The sequence below is a fragment of the Pseudophryne corroboree genome, chromosome 2, assembly GCF_028390025.1.
Source record: "Pseudophryne corroboree isolate aPseCor3 chromosome 2, aPseCor3.hap2, whole genome shotgun sequence".
NCBI classification, from domain to species: domain Eukaryota; kingdom Metazoa; phylum Chordata; class Amphibia; order Anura; family Myobatrachidae; genus Pseudophryne; species Pseudophryne corroboree.
The window spans coordinates 680,333,266-680,350,506 of record NC_086445.1 but is presented as its reverse complement, the minus strand read 5'-3'; the positions used below and the strand labels follow the sequence as shown (position 1 = coordinate 680,350,506).

At 45.4% G+C, this 17,241-nt stretch overlaps 1 protein-coding gene across 1 annotated transcript in view; it reads left to right on the top strand.

Annotated features, from left to right (window-relative positions):
• PM20D1 (peptidase M20 domain containing 1) overlaps window positions 1-17,241 on the top strand; it is a 238,998-nt gene that overhangs the window by 48,247 nt on the left and 173,510 nt on the right. The window contains exons 2-3 of the mRNA XM_063955155.1: window positions 1,471-1,557; window positions 12,608-12,840. Coding sequence (XP_063811225.1) covers window positions 1,471-1,557; window positions 12,608-12,840 — 320 coding nt within the window. The remainder of the gene's footprint in view (window positions 1-1,470; window positions 1,558-12,607; window positions 12,841-17,241) is intronic.

Sequence of the window (17,241 nt, the reverse complement as noted above, 5' to 3'; positions counted from 1 at the left end):
TCTGTTTTTCCTTTATGATCCCAACAAGGTTGGGTGTCCTGCTTCCAAGAAGACCATTTCTCGCTGGATCAGGTTTACTATCCAGCATACTTATTCTACGGCAGGCTTGCCGTGTCCAAAATCTGTTAAGGCCCACTCTACTCATAAAGTGGGTTCTTCCTGGGGGCGGCTGCCCGGGGTGTCTGCTTTACAGCTTTGCCGAGCAGCTACTTGGTCAGGGTCGAACACGTTTGCTAAGTTCTACAAGTTCGATACTTTGGCCTAAAGTTTGGTCAATCAGTTCTGCAGGAACCTCAGCACTCTCCATCCCATACTGGAAGCTTTGTTACATCCCCATGGTACTAAGTGGAACCCCAGCATCCTCTAGGACGTAAGAGAAAATAGGATTTTAAATACCTACCGGTAAATCCTTTTCTCGTAGTCCGTAGAGGATGCTGGACGCCCGCCCAGTACTTCGTTTTCCTGCATGGTTACTTGGTTAAGTTTTGTTGGTTCAGTCGTTGCTGAATCGTTTCAGTTTGGTTAGCTTGGCTTTCCTTTTGTTATGTGTGAGCTGGTGTGAATCTCACCACTATCTGTGTATTTTCTTCTCACAAAGTATGTCTGTCTCCTCAGGCACAGTTTCTAGACTGAGTTTGGTAGGAGGTGCATAGAGGGAGGAGCCAGCCCACACTCTCAAACTCTTAAAGTGCCAGTGGCTCCTAGTGGACCCGTCTATACCCCATGGTACTAAATGGAACCCCAGCATCCTCTACGGACTAGGATTTACCGTTAGGTAATTTAAAATCCTATTTCCGCTTGCAGCATCATTCAGAAGGCTGTTCGTGGTCATAAGGAAAGTCCTGGAGATTTTTAAATGGTGTTTTAAATAGCTGATTTGTGCATTTCTAAAAAAAAAAAAATATAAAAAGCAAACTTTTTCATTTACTTATGAAAAATGGAAAAAATATGTTTTAGGAGTACTTTGAGGTGACTTTCAAAAATAATAAAAAAAATTAATAAAAAGCAATAAAAAAAATGTAGTATGGAGTTTGAGGTAATTTGAGGCCTTTTTTATTTTTTTTAGACCCCAAAAATTCCGTGCTTATTGGAGTAATTATGCGAATTGGAAACTTCCAGTTGCCTAATTAGTCATTGGGATTCTGCACGGCGTCCCTACATTTTAGCTTTAAAATAAGGAATTTCCCTATCATCTCTTACCCTTGGCGGTGTACGAACTGAATAATGCAAGTTTAATCTGCCTGGTTCAGTGCGAGTTTCTAATTGGGTTTCAAAATGTGAATTTGCAGAGAAAATGGCAGCTCACACCTAATTGGATTAATAATTTCTGGCTGTCACTTAAGTAGCCTTAAATGATGGCTTCTGGGATACAGTATGAGTTAATTCAATGATCTATTCAAAGTCTTCATTTGTGCTGAAGTCTTATTAACAAGATACATATTATGATATGTCTCCCTCTACCCTTATTAGGAGCAATTCGCATTCCCACCGTTTCTTTCTCTGAAGAGGAGCAGAACAACACGGCTCTGGCTGAATTTGGAGCATACATCAAAAAAGGTATGGTATTACTATCTGGAGTTAGTATATGAATAAGTAGTACAAACTCCTCTATTATGAATCAAACATTGTATAGAATGGGCAAAGTTACATCCTCTTACAAGATACTAATATTCACTGTTTCCGCTGACATACCACCTGTAATAGCTCCTTCTCTTTATAGCACGTAAAAATACATTTTCTCTTATGTCCTAGAGGATGCTGGGGTCCACATTAGTACCATGGGGTATACACGGGTCCACTAGGAGCCACTGGCACTTTAAGAGTTTGAGAGTGTGGGCTGGCTCTTCCCTCTATGCCCCTCCTACCAGACTCAGTTTAGAAAATGTGCCCGGAGGACCTGGTCACAGCTAGGGGAGCTCCTTAGGAGTTCTTTTAGTTTTATTATTTTTAATATAGTTGAGGCACAGAGAGGCTGCAGGCAACAGCCTCCCTGCTTTGAGGGACTAAGAGGGGGGGGGGGGGGAGTAGTGTCCGCCCTGCGGGGTCTGAGCTACTATCTCCGCTGACAGGACACTGAGCTACTGAGGGGATCTAACGTTCCACGCCACAGGGGATCGCTCGCCCCAGCAGCATGCCGCCACCCCCTTACAGAGCTAGAAGATCTGTGGCGAGTTAGTCACCGACCCCCCTGGCAAGCGGGAAGCTGGTGTGAAGATGGCGGCAACAGGGTAGGGAGCGCAGTACTAACTGCGCTCTGGGGCTCAGCGGTACGTGTAGCGGCGCTGTGAGGGGGCGCCCTGAGCCAGCGCCTACACCTTACACCATGGGTCTTCAACCTGTGGCCCTCCAGCTGCTGTGGAACTACACATCCCAGCATGCCCTGCCTCAGTTTTAGCATACATTAATAGCAAAACTGTGGCAGGGCATGCTGGGATGTGTAGTTTCACAGCAGCTGGAGGGCCACAGGTTGAAGACCCATGCCTTACACTCACCTCCAAGTCTGTCAGGGTCCCAGGATCGCTGCCAGCACAATTCCTCAGGCCAGTATAATCTTCAGAAGAACGGGAAGACTGCGCCATTAAAGAGGGCGGAGCTTCTCCTCAGGGCAGACCCAGCAGCGTTCAGCGCCATTTTCCTACCTGCAGAAGCGCTGTCAGTGTGAGCTGTCCCTCCAAATCAACTCCATCTATCTTATACGGTACCAGGGGGTTGTAGAAGGGGGGGAGGCTGTAAATCTGTACTGTGCAACCTATTAAGGTGCACAGTAAGCGCTGGATAAGGGTTTCCCTATATCCTGAAGCGCTGTGTGTGGGTTGGCTCCAATCTCTGTGTCTCTCTTGCCATTCTTAGGGGGAAAACTCTGTCTGCCTCTTCCCTGTGTGTGTGGAGTGTCTGTGGTCTCCATTAAGCTATGTCCAGGGACTCTGTGTCATATGCTGCAGAGGCTATGTCCTCTCAGGATGATCCCTTTCCATGTAATCAGGACTGCACTGGTTAGCGCAGATCCCAGCAAAGGTTTATTAAAAGTGTGATTTTTTTCAGGTTTCTACTAGAGTTGCACAAAATGAGTCTGCAACTCGGGTTTTACAGAACTCTATGGCAGTTTGGTCCGGTTCTGCTACCTCAGGGTCCCCTACTGTACGCTCCCAAAAACGTGCTCTTGCCCAGATTATGCAAGATGACACGGATACCGATTGGGATGTGGCAGACGGTGATGGGGATGTGATTCGGGGGGCGGCATCTCTTGCAAAAGGGGTGCATTTGATGATAGAGGCCATTAGAGATGTGTTGAATATTGTTGATACAACACCTGAGCAGGTTGAGGAGGCTTACTTCACTGACAATAAGAAAGCCTCGCTAACCTTCCCTGTGTCTAAAGAATTAAACGCTATATTTGGGAGAGCCTGGGAAAACCCAGAGAAAAAATTCAGATCCCTAGAAAGGTTCTGGTTGCTTTCCCTTTCCCTGAAGAGGATAGGAAAAAATGGGAAAACCCACCCATAGTTGACGTGTCTGTATCAAGACTCTCAAAAAAGGTGGTTTTACCTGTCCCTGGATCTACCGCGTTAACAGAACCGGCTGATCGCAAAATTTATACTACGCTCAAATCCATATACACTGCTTCAGGGGCGATACTACGTCCTACTATTGTCTGTGCATGGATTTCCAAAGCTATAGTAAAGTGGTCAGGCACATTACTTGAGGATTTGGATACAATGGATAAGAGTGACGTTGTATTGTTTTTATGTAACATTCAGGATTCTGCAGGATTTATGGTGGAATCCATGAAAGACCTGGGTTCAATGGCTGCAGGGATATCTTCCATGTCTGTCTCACCTTGTCGGGAACTGTGGCTGCGCCAATGGTCTGCCGATGCGGAATCCAGGAGAGGTGTGGAGACCCTACCCTACACAGGTCAGGCTCTCTTTGGGGAAGCATTGGATGCGTGGATTTCCACGGCTACAGCGGGTAAGTCTCACCTTTTCTTCCCTCAGCTGCACCTGCTACGAAGAAACCTTTTTCTTCAGCTGCCTCACAGTCCTTTCGGGCTGCTAAAACAAGAAAGGCCAAGCTGTCCAACACCTTCTTTAGAGGGGGTCGGCCAAAATACAAGAAACCTGCTGCGGCGGGTTCCTAGGAACAAAAGTCCTCAGCATGACGGTGGACAGCACGGCCTGGAGGTGGGGCCGGTGGGGGCGAAACTCGGGCATTTCAGCCACATCTGGGTGTCGTCCGGCCTGGATCACTGGGTGCAAGATATTGTGTCCCAGGGATACAGGCTGGCGATTCAAGATATCCCTCCTCACCGATTCTTTAAATCAGGCTTGCCAGCTTTGCCGGCAGACAGGGCTATCCTACAGGAAGCCATCCAGAAGTTGGTGGAGTCAGAGGTCACTGTACCAGTTCCTCCCCATTTGCAAAACAAAGGTTACTATTCGAACCTTTTCGTGGTACCGTGGATGGTTCGGTCAGGCCCATCTTGAACTTAAAATCGCTAAACCCCTTTCTGAGGGAGTTCAAATTCAAAATGGAGTCTCCTGAGGGCGGTGATATCAGGTCTGGAGGAGGGTGAATTCCTGGATATCATGGATGCGTACCTCCACGTTCCGATTTGGCCGCTGCATCAAGCTTTTCTGCAATTCGCACTGTTAAACAGTCATTTTCAGTTCCAGGCCCTGCCATTCGGCCTGTCCACAGCACCGAGGGTATTCACCAAGGTGATGGCAGAGATGATGGTTCTCCTCCGCAGACAGAGGGTGAACATAATTCCGTATCTGGGCAATCTACTGATAAAGGCATCGTCCAAGGAGAAGCTGTTAGTCTATTGTTCTCACTACCCACCTACTCAGGGAACACGGTTGGATCCTGAATCTTCCAAAATCACGTTTGGAGCCGACCAGGAGGTTGTCCTTTCTGGGAATGATCCTTGACACGGAAGTGCAGAGGGTGTTTCTCCCGGAGGAAAAAGCTTTGGTGATGCAAGCAATGGTCCTGGATGTCCTGAAGCCAGCCCGGGTGTCGGTTAATCAGTGCATTCGACTTCTGGGGAAAATGGTGGCCTCTTACGAGGCTCTGCAGTATGGGAGGTTTCATGCTCGACCCTTCCAACTGGATTTCCTGGACAAGTGGTCGGGATCTCATCTGCACATGCACCAGAGAATACGTCTGTCGCCAAAGGCCAGGATTTCACTCCTCTGGTGGCTACAATTACCTCACCTTCTGGAGGGCCGCAGGTTCGGGATTCAGGACTGGATCCTTCTAAACACGGATGCAAGTCTCCGGGGCTGGGGCACAGTCACTCAAGGGGAGACCTTCCAAGGAAGGTGGTCAAGTCTGGAAGCCGGCCTACCAATAAACATTCTGAAACTAAGAGCCGTCTACAACTGTCTTCTCCAAACAGCTCATCTTCTGCGAGATCGAGCCATTCAAGTGCAGTCGAACTATTTAACGACAGTGGCTTACATAAACCGACAGGGCGTAACGAAGAGTAGAGCTGCAATGTCAGAGGTAACAAGAATCATCCTCTGGGCAGAAAAGCACGCGTTGGCGCTGTCAGCAATCTTCATTCCGGGAGTAGACAACTGGGAAGCGAACTTCCTCAGCAGACACGATCTCCATCCAGGAGAGTGTGGACTCCATCCGGAGGTGTTCACGGAGGTAACAGATCTTTGGTGTGTACCTCAAATAGACATGATGGCCTCTCGTCTCAACAAGAAGCTTTGGCGGCATTGTTCCAGGTCGAGGGACCCGCAAGCCGTGGCACTGGGCGCCCTAGTGACTCCGTGAGTGTTCCAGTCGGCATATGTGTTTCCTCGACTTCCACTCATTCCAAGAGTTCTAAAACTCACAAGGAGAACAAGAGTTCAGGCGATCCTCATTGCTCCGGACTGGCCAAGAAGGGCTTGGTACGCGGATCTTCTGGATCTACTGCTAGAAGAGCTGAGGCCTCTTCCTCTTCGGGAGAACCTGCTGCAGCAGTGGCCGTTTGCTTATCAAGACTTACCGCGGCTACGTTTGACGGCATGGAGGTTGAACGCCAGATATTAGCTCGGAAGGGCATTCCGAACAAGGTTATTCTACCCTGATACAGGCTAGGAAAGGAGTAACGTCTAAACATTACCATCGTATTTGGAAAAAATATGTATCTTGGTGTAAGTCCAAGAAGTTTCTTACGGTGGAGTTTCAACTGAGACGGTTTCTCCTCTTCCTGCAAGCAGGTGTGGATATGGGCCTGAGGTTAGGGCCAAAATCTGGACTTTTACGGATCCTATCTATTTTCTTCCAGAAACAGTTGGCTTCCCTCCCGGAGGTTCAGACCTTTTTGAAACGGGTTTTGCACATCCAGTCTCCCTTTGTGCCGCCTACAGCACCATGGAATCTTAACGTGGTGCTGCAGTTTCTTCAATCGGATTGTTTCGATCCTCTACAGGAGGTTGAGGTCAAGTTTCTCACATGGAAGCCTGTCACTTTGTTGGCCTTAGCTAGACGTGTGTCGGAGCTGGGGTCTTTGTCTTGTAAGAGCCCCTACTTGATCTTCCATGAAGATAGAGCTTAGCTCTGGACTCGTCCGCAGTTCCTTCCGAAGGTTGTGTCGGCATTTCATATTAACCAACCTATTGTGGTGCCAGTGGCTACTGACTCCTCAATTTCATCAAAGTCCTTGGATGTGGTAAGGGCTTTAAAAATCTATGTGATGAGGACAGCTCGTCACAGAAAATCGGACTTTCTGTTTGTCCTGTATGATCCCAAGAAACTTGGGTGTCCTGCTTCTAAGCAGACGATATCTCGCTGGATCAGGTTCACTATTCAGCATGCGTATTCTATGGCAGGATTGCCATGTCCTACGTCTGTTAAGGCCCACTCTACTCGTAAGGTGGGGTCTTCCTGGGCGGCTGCTCAGGGTGTCTCGGCTTTGCTGAGCGGCTACTTGGTCTGGGTCGAACACGTTTGCGAAGTTCTAGAAGTTTGATACTTTGACCAAACTTCAGGTCTTCAGAGGCCAATCGGTTCTACAGGAGCCTCCGCACCCTCCCATTCTGGGATCTTTGGTACATCCCCATGATACTAATGTGGACCCCAGCATCCTCTAGGACGTAAGAGAAAATAGGATTTTAATTACCTACCGGCGCCCAGCGCTTCGTGATCCTGCAGTGGTTACTTAGTTCAGTACTGCTTAGTTCTTGGTTAAGTACTGTTTTGTTAATTGGTAAGTAATCTTGTTCAGCCGTTGCTGATGTTTCAAGCTAGTTAGCTTGGTTTGCCTTGTGTGTGAGCTGGTGTGAATCTCGCCACTATCTGTGTAAAATCCTTCTCTCGCAGTTGTCTGTCTCCTCAGGCACAGTTTCTAGACTGAGTGTGGTAGGAGGGGCATAGAGGGAAGAGCCAGCCCACACTCTCAAACTCTTAAAGTGCCAGTGGCTCCTAGTGGACCAGTCTATACCCCATGGTACTGATGTGAACTCCAGCATCCTCTATGGACTACGAGAAAAGGATTTACCGGTAGGTAATTAAAATCCTATTTTTACAAGGACAGAAAGGTCTAATAATATACAGTATATTGGGGGAATGCAATTAGCCGCAGTGAAATGAGCGATGTGCTAGATTGTGCCTTCATGTAGGCCAATCTAGCACCTGTGATGGCGACGTGCAGGGCTGCGCATCGCTATCGCTGGGGGGCACACACACGAAGAGCTCCGTGCTTAACTTCTAAGCAATCTAGTCAGATTGCTTAGTTTTTAAGAACGGATCTCTCCATGTGTACCCCCCTTGAGTTCCTAAAGACAGCCCACAGCCTGCACTTAACCAGGATTTCTTTTTGCATCTGAAAAGATCCAAAAACAAATCACAGATAAATAGCCAGTTTTCAGGAGCTGTGGCAGTGTTAACACACATTGTTGGTCTGGGAACTTATCCCGGATTTTATGTGTTATTACCTGAAAGGGTGATAAAAAGGGGTTGAAGAGCCCTGTGCGTTAAAGCTCAGGGCTGCCTCCTTTTTTATGATTTCTGTATAAATTATTGTCAAACTGAATGTGTATACACATTTTTTTCCCGAATTTCAATTAATCTTGGTTCTCATATGACATATGTAGGATATTGGGATAATTCACAATAATAACATTAATTAAATTAATTACAGTAAAAATATTACCCCTATTTTATATATCCATCTTATTTAATATACAGTACTTTAAAAATAAGTCTACCGCATCCCAACCAAGCACCTGCCATAACCATAAAAAAAACAGGAAACTTTCCTTGCCAGTAATGGCTTGGTTTAATTAACTTGACCCCCATGATGGCAACTGAGATTATTGCTCTGGTCCTTGTGTACTGGGAAGGGTCAGAAGGGGCAGGGCCATCTTAACAGCAGTGTAGGCCCCCGGGCACAGCAATGCACTGGGCCCCCCTACCCACCCTCCAGCGGTAGAGGTGGAGGGTGCTATCAGTGGCTGCTTTGATGTCCCGCAGGCAGTAGAGGGTGTTCTATCTTCCGCTCAGCATGTAGGACCTGGAGCAGTAATTTCTGCTAATTACTCCTTTACTGCACAGATGGGGCTAAACTGTAGAAGGGGGCATTGAGCTAAATGAAGAAGCCATGGTACATGACTTCCAGGGGGGGTAGGGAGTGTTTAATACGCAGGGGAGGGGTGGATAGTGGAGTGGGCTTAATATTTATAATTTTCTGGTGGGAGGGCAGATTGCTTGACTGAAGATATCTCCAGTTCCTGGAAATAGATTTCTTAGCTTTGAATGTGATAAAACACTAGAGAGTCCCACCTTTCAGGAGGTTCTGTGTACTTGGGGATCAGAGTTCAGGAGTCAGAGCAATCCACCAATGAAAATATGAAACTGCATATTAGGTGTGTGGAGCTGGAGCAGGGACCGGATGCTGGAAGGCTGATATCTCTGGTTCTGGGCAAAGTAGAGACAAGCTGCCAGTGTCCACCAAAAGGAGAGAGTCCCAGCTTTTGGATTATACCCTCAGAGAAACTGTAAGTCAGCCAGAACCCAAGATATCTGGCTGGGAAGAGCAATTAACAGTCTTGGATGGGGACCACTACTTTGAAGTCAGATATCTCCGGTTCCCCAGGGCCGATTTTAAAAAATCTGGTACCCCTGGAAAGAGGGGACCCTCAGCTATCAGCCTAGGTCCCTTATATTCCTGGGATGGCCCTGAGAAGGGGAAGCAGTTAGTTTCCCGATGGACAGGATCCCAGCGGTCGATATACCGACGCCGGGATCCCGTAGGAGGACGCAATCCTGCCATTTACATACCAATGCCATACAGCATATCTACATCACAATACCAACAGCCAGTATCTGATCGTCCTGACAGCTGCCGCGGGGGTGGGGTGCGGGGTAGGTTAGGATTAGGCAGGAAAAGGGGGGTTAGGGACCGGGGAGGCAGGGTTAGGTTTAGGCACATAGAAGGTGAGGTTAGGGTTAGGCATCAAATGGGGAGGGTTAGGTTTAGGCAGCGGGGAAGGGAGGGTTAAGGTGCATACACATGGTGCGATATAACCTTGCTATTTTGATTAGATAGTCAAAATCGCAAGGAGAGGTAGCACATATCACACCGTTTGTACACGGCTTGCGATGCCGATGTGCAGTCCCGCGTGGTCGGTATCACAAGATTAGATAGACTATGCAGGCAAGTCAATTTTGGCCGTCTAGTACTAAAGTATAGTCAAAATCGACCATAGCCAAAATCGCGTATAGCCAATATTGCAAGTACACATAGTCAATATCGCATAGTCAAAATCGAAGATAGCCAAAATCTCACCGTGTGTATGCACCTTTAGGGTAGGGGGAAGGAGGGTTAGGGTACTTTTAGAGGGGGCTTTGGGGATTCTGATGGAAAGGATACCTCTGTTGGTATTCTGACCGCCAGCATCCTGTCCATCGGGAAATCATACTGAACCTGTCAGGACTCCTGACTCATTATTCTTAGAAAATTGCATTCACTAATATAAGATTGCTTTAGTGTCAGACATGCTGTAAATTTCTTTTAACCACTTGCCTGGCATAGTCGCATCAGATGCGACCACGCCAGCAAGTGCTTTATCTGACCTGGTCACACAGGATGCGACCAGTCAGATATACAGTGTTTGCAGCTGTAGGGAAGAGAAACTTTAATCTGCTGCTGCTCTCAGAAGGACCGTCCCACATCCTCCCCCAGTGTTTTTCATATGTTTGATCATTGCTGATCAGGCAGCATGACAGGATCCTCCACCCAGCAGTTGCAGACAATAGCAGCCGCTGGGGAAGTGTAAATAGACCCCCGACCCCCCTGTGTACCTGGAGGCTGTCCCAGCTTTTAAAATGAAAGCCGCGATGGCTGAAATGTTTCCTATGGGCACAATGTTCCGATGGTGATGACCGATTTAAAAAAAAAAAATACATATATATTTTTTCTTTAAATAAAATCACTTTGGGTACACATGTTCTTTACCTAATTTGATTTTTCTATAAAAAGATTCTTAACATTGGTATATATGTTATGGTTTACTAAGACGGTTTTTGCTTTGTGCTCTATGCTGAGCTACAGCACTACACTCAAGTGGTCCTTTTTAAGTATTTCCTTTATTTAGAAATTTTAAATTTGAGCATATAAAGAACACAAAATATCATTCAAATGGCAATAATACATAGATCAGCAAATTGAATGTATAACTAGTGTTCATGCTAGGCTCTGTTAGCAGGAGGCCGCGCCCGCCAAAATGCACCCTGCCCTTTTACCTGCGCCCTGCTAAAACAGTATGCCCGGTGCCTATCAACCACTGTAGAATTAACCAGCACTATCCAACTATGTAAGTCAGAGGGGGAGATGTACTAAGCCTGGGAGAGTGTTAAAGTGAATGGAGATACAGTACCAACCAATCAGCTCATAACTGTCATTTTTAAACATGGCAGTTAGGAGCTGATTGCCTGGTGGTTTATCTCTCTCCACTTTCACTTTCCAAGGCTTAGTACATCTCCCTTAGCGCCTTGGACACATCCAAAACCTGGCAATGCACACACTGACCAATGCTAGGAGATTTTGAAATATTTGATTCAGGTAATATTTGAGATGCAATTCATCAGAGGGATACAAATACTTATATTACCGGAGGCCAAAATGATTAAATAACATGACAGGACCATATTAAGGGGGTCATTCAGATCTGATCGCTGGGCTGTGGTTTTTGCTGCCTTGCGATCAAATAGTCGCCGCCTACATGGGGAGAGTTAAATCTCTGTGCAGGTGTGCGTTCGTTTGTGTCGCAGAGCTGCACAAAAATCCGTTTGTGTGGTCTCTGCGCAGCCCAGAACTTACTTTTCCTGTGCGATGGATTCCTGCTGATCAGGGCAAGAGCTGACGTCAGACACCCTCCCTGAAAACGCTGGAGTCCGTCTGCATTTGAAAACGGTCATTTGACACCCACAAACGACCTCTTCCTGTCAATCTTCTTGCGAACGCCCGTGCGAGTAGATCCTCGCACCAACCGTCGCAGGGCGCCAATGCTCGTTGCAGCCATGCGACGCGCCAGCACAGTGTGGTGCATGCGCATTTCAGATCTGATCGCCCGCAGTGCGAAAACGCACAGCAGCGATCAGATCTGAATTAGGCCCTAAGTGCCAAATGTCTGCTTCAGGGTCACCAGTCTGAGGGCACACGCTGAATTGCACTCTACTTACAGTATGACCACTAGGGAAAAAAGTCCTGTACACCCTACAACTGTATTCTTCAAGAGACAAACATTAAGGGTGGTATCCTATTACCCGCGGTACATTATGAAACCGGCCAGGGCTATCCTATTAGCCCCGATAAGCCGGTACGAGCTGCGGCTTATCAGGTCTTTTCTGTACTGCATCGGGAGCTGGCTTCTGACATCTTCTGATGCAGCGCTTCACCTCCGACCCCACCGGTCACATTAAATGCCCCCCGTCGTGACCGGGGGCGGGGAAACGGGGGGATGCAGGTCACGGCGCTGCTCCGGCTTCCCCACTGGGGGTCACAGTGCAGAGTGCTGGCTCCTGGGCTGCAGCAGCCGGCATGGGACACTGCAGGTCGCCGTGGCTATCAGGAATTTTGGCAGGCGAAACCAAATCCCCAGAAACACCGGTTTCAAGCGAAAACGGGGCTGTTTTTCACGAAAAAACACACAGGTTTCATTGAACCTGTGTGTTTTCAGGAGAAAGGGCTTTTTTTTTTTTTTTTTTTACAGGCAATCTAATAGGATGGCCTGTAAACAAAAAAAAAAGAAGGGAAAAATCGCGAACAACATTTATTGTGGGTAATAGGATACCGCCCTAAGTATCAATGTCTGTAATGGGGGCCCATCACCTACTTGCCTTATTGGAATAGTGGATTTTTTTATTTAAACACTGTAATCTATGCATCGGTGGATGAACCAAAAGAACAGGTTGTCGGGCTATTTTTTTTGAGTCTGAGGATAACAAAGTCTGAAAGCGATATTATATGACATGGAATACAATGGGTTTGAGTAGAGTGTTGCCAAGTGCCAAAGGAATTGCTAGATGACAATGATGATGTCATTATACCGACTACCATCTACTTTGAACTCAGTGGATAATGACACTTTTCTCCTTTCCAACTTAGTTTTTCCACAGGTGTTCTCCTCAAATATTGTTCAACATGAAGTGGTAGCAGAATACAGTCACCTTCTTACGGTTCAAGGCATGGACCGGAGTCTAATGCCATACATGATCCTTGCCCATTTGGATGTTGTGCCAGCCCCAGATGAGGGTTGGGTAGTGCCACCATTCTCTGGAGAGGAGCGTGATGGATACATTTATGGAAGAGGAACTCTAGATGACAAATGCTGTGTGATTGTGAGTTTGAAAATTAACAAACTTCCACATTTTTACACTATAAATTTAGCAGACTGTAATAATCTGTTTACTTGTATTTATCGCCTTGGTGTGCCTCTCTGTTTAATGACAAATGCAGATTCTATGAACATTCGCCAGCCATTGATTTCATGAAAATGGGGGAGGTTAGCTGATTTCTTTGGGATGGTATATGATAAGTGATATGAGTATAGTTCTTAACTCCACTGTTATACATATTATATAATTCAGTAATCCCAGTAATTGATGCAATCAAATTGACCTTTGAGGCAAAAGTACAGATATACAGGTAAAGCTAATCTGTACGCTTCAAAGGTAAACTCTATCAAGCTTTTCATCAAACAATTTTATGGCATGAACCTATAACCTCAACAACTGAAGTGCAAAGGTAATAAACAACGTCTTTGTCTAAATGTGTGTATGTAGATCTAAGAATGTACTGTGCAGGTATATGCAAAGTGTGTGAACAAAGTGTTGTATATTATTATAAGAATATATAATATAAAAGAATAAAAACTATATGTATAGTTCATTCTAGCACCCTGTGCCAAATCACAGTATATTGTTAGATCTACATACACATATTGTTGCCTTTACAAATTGCAACGTGCTGACACTGGGATATAGACGGGTGATTAAATGGAGCCTTGCACTTTAAATTTTACAGAAGTGTGAAAGCTCCTCCCCCTCAATTCCCCATCAGCCCTCGGTTTTAGAATTGTGCAGAGGGAGCTGGTCGCGCTTGGCTGAGCTCCAGCCTGGATTTATTTAATTTAATTTATTTTCTCCTTTTTGTTTCTTGGCCTCAGGATAACCCTTCTCCACTTATGTGAGAAGTGAGGTCTGGGTCCCTGGTTCTCCTTGGTGCGCTGGAGAGGAATTAACAGCACTTATAAGAGAAGCGCTGCTACTCACTCCAGACAGCCGCGGTCCTGAAGCGTTTGGCAGTGGGGAGTACATGTTCACACAGTAGAAGGGGGAACACAGCGGCTTACTTTACTCACTCCTCTTTCCCTCTCCAATAAGGGGAGAGGTACTGTTTTGGTGTAGCGGCTGTTTATTATTGAAGCTATATCCAGCAGCCCTTTAATCTTAGCGCTGATTCAGAGTAGAGGTGGCTGGAGCCAGAGGAGAGCAGGCTTTTCCCTGTCAATTAATGACAGGGCGGGCTCCCTAAAGGTGGGTACTGATAGGGTATGTTAACCTATTCAGGTCTGATTATGAACTCTCTTCAGTCATCAGTCAGAATGCTGTTCCCCTTAGCAACCGGTTGGAGGTCAATGAATGATAAGATGACACAAATTCATGTGTAACCGAAGCAAATCATAAGGGACCTGCTCGGGGGCCGTCATGGCTTTATTATTTATAGCTTGAACACAAAGGGTTTATGCTTGCCAATACATTTAGCCAATCAGAATACACCATGTATGTCTTGAAAATACATCGATTGTCATACAATGTTAGAAGTGGCAACTAGGACAGCCTTGAAAATGGTTATTGTTTCGTTTATCAGTCTTTCGGACATAAACTCAAAAGATTTCTTTCTTTATTCTTCTCAATTAGCCTTGGATATATCTGGTGTTGCTTTGTCCGTTTTGGATACATTTCCAATACATTTAATGTTGCATTTGTCTTGTACAAGTCATGCCTTAAAACAAGATTATTCAGCAAATATAGTATTCTGACCAGCTCTGCACATTTTTCTTAAGGACATATCAACTCATTTTGTGATTAACAGTAAATATCTTAATAAATGCGAAAAACGTGAATCAATATATATTTGCCATTTAAAAGGAAGCTCCTACACCATCATTTCCCTTCTTTTTGATTCCACTTTTTCTCCCTATTCTACCTACACTATCTAGGCCTGAAACATTCTTTTTCAGTAAACCAGTCCCCTGGACTTATAGTCCAAACCTTGGGAATTTCCCCTAACAACAATCAAAGGATAAGCAACTTCATTCTTCTGGCTGGAGAGTCACTGTCAGCTTCTTTGAGTGGGATGCATGTAATCAAGTATCACGACCTTTCATCTTAATTTAAGGTAGACATGGTTAGCAGCACTTGATATGGACCATCATATCTTGGTTCAAAGGTCTTTCTCACATGTCTCTTTAAATAGACCCAATCTCCTGGATTTAGCTTATGCGTAGCTGATCCTTCTGGGTCTGGAATGGAAGAAAACACTCGGCAATGGAGGTTAGTCAATGTTTTACAGACCTCCTGTACATAACCTGTAAAAATCATCATGATTATGTTGTAATTGTTGTGGATAATAACAACCTGTTCTTAGAGCTGACCCAAACAATATTTCATATGGAGTCAGTTTACTAGGTTTCATGGGTGTGGTCCTAATATTGAACAAGACTATAGGTAGGCATTCTGGCCAAGTTCTTTTGGTTTCTGTCATTTTCTGTAGTTTTAGCTTAAGGTCAAAGTTCAAACGTTCCACCCTCCCACTCGCCTGGGGGCGGTAAGGCACGTGGAAGGCCTGCTGTATCCCCAAATCTTTCATTATGTGCTGCATGACTTCTCCCGTGAAATGTGTACCTCTATCTGATTCTATAACCTCAGGTACCCCAAATCTACATACTACTTCAGCTATCAGTTTCTTTGCAGTGGTTTTTGCTGTGGCTTTGCTCACTGGCCAGGCTTCGGCCCAGTGACTGAACATGTCTGTTGCTACTAGTACATATTCATATGGACCGCATCGTGGCAACTGTATATAGTCAATTTGTAGTCTCTGGAATGGGTAAAAGGCTTTGGGTATAGTTCCTAGAGGTGTCTTGGTTCTTTGTCCTGGATTGCTAATTCCACAGATCCAGCATCCTGCTACAAAGTTTGTTGCAGCTTTATTGAAGCCTGGAGCTATCCAATGCTCTTGTACTCTATTCACCATGGCTTCCTTTGAATGGTGTACTTGTCCATGAGCTACTTGTAACATAGGTGAAAATAGAGCTGCTGGTAGACAGTACTTCAATTCTCTTGACTTCCAAAGTCCATGTTCATCTTCTTCTGCCCCCAATCGTCTCCATTTCTCCTTTTCTCCTTGTGATGCTTGTTGTTGAATTTTGATCAGCTCCTGTTCACTAGGCATTTGCTTCACATCTTGAGCTACTAAGACTTGCTCAAGTTCTTTTGATTGTAAGGCAATTCTCTTGGCTTCTGCATCTGCAAATGCATTTCCTTTAGCTTCCATGGTTTGGCTCTTAGTATGTGCTTGTACCTTGATTATTCCAATTCTTTTAGGTAGTTCCAATGCTCTGAAGAGTTCCATAATCAAACTGGCATGTTTGATGGGTTTTCCGTTTGCACTTTTGAAGTCCCTACTTTTCCATATAACAGCGTAATCTTGGGACACCCCCCCAAGCATAGCGTGAATCCGTATAGATGTTGGCTGTCATATTCTCAGCATGTATGCAGGCTTTGGTCATTGCTATGAGTTCTGCTTCTTGTGCTGACATACTTGGTAGCAATGCTCCAGAGTCTATGACTTCAGTTTCAGTTGTTACTGCATATCCTGTCCTTGGGGATCCATTATCATAATATCTTGATCCATCGACGAACAGGTTCATGTCTGGATTGTCCAATGGTGTATCTTGGACATTAGGGAGAGGTAAAGTCTCTAATTCCATGAAGGCTAGGCAATCACTTCATATTTGGTAAGTCTGGCTGCAGAAAGATGCTTGCTATTTTCTTGACTTAATATTTCTGTTACAGCGTGAGGTACTTGTATACACAGTGTAATCAGGCAATCCCAATGCTGGGGCTGTTATTATGGTTTGCTTTAGTTGTCTTACTGCTTCTTCAATGGTGTCCCTGTTTTCTGCTGACGCCTCCTTTTTTATTAATTCATATAGGGGTTGCATCAGTAATGAGGCTGAGGGTATCCATTCTCTGCAATAACCAATAAGGCCCAGGAAAGCTCTGATTTCTTTTAATGTTCTTGGGGTTTTTGCTTGAGTTATTGCTTTTGTTCTTTTATCAGTAAGATGCCTTGTTCCTTGAGATATGCAGTGTCCTAAGAAGACAACTTTTTTCTGTACTAGCTGAAGCTTGTCTTTTGACACTCTGCAATCTTCTTCTGCCAAAAAGATGAGTAGTGATACTGTTTCCTTTTTGCACTTCTTTTCTGTCTGTGCAGCAATAAGCAGATCATCGACATATTGAACTAACTGGGTGTCTGTAAAGTGTGGTCTCCATTTCTGCAGGATTAATGCCATTGCCTCTGAGAAATCTGATGGACTGGTGGCTCCCCCTTGGGGTAATTGTGTCCCACCATATTGTTTACCTTCGTGAGTGAATATTAGAAACTTCTGGCTTTCCCATTCATCAGTAGATAATCTGATTTTCCCTCCTTTTGAATCTTGAGATTCAACACCT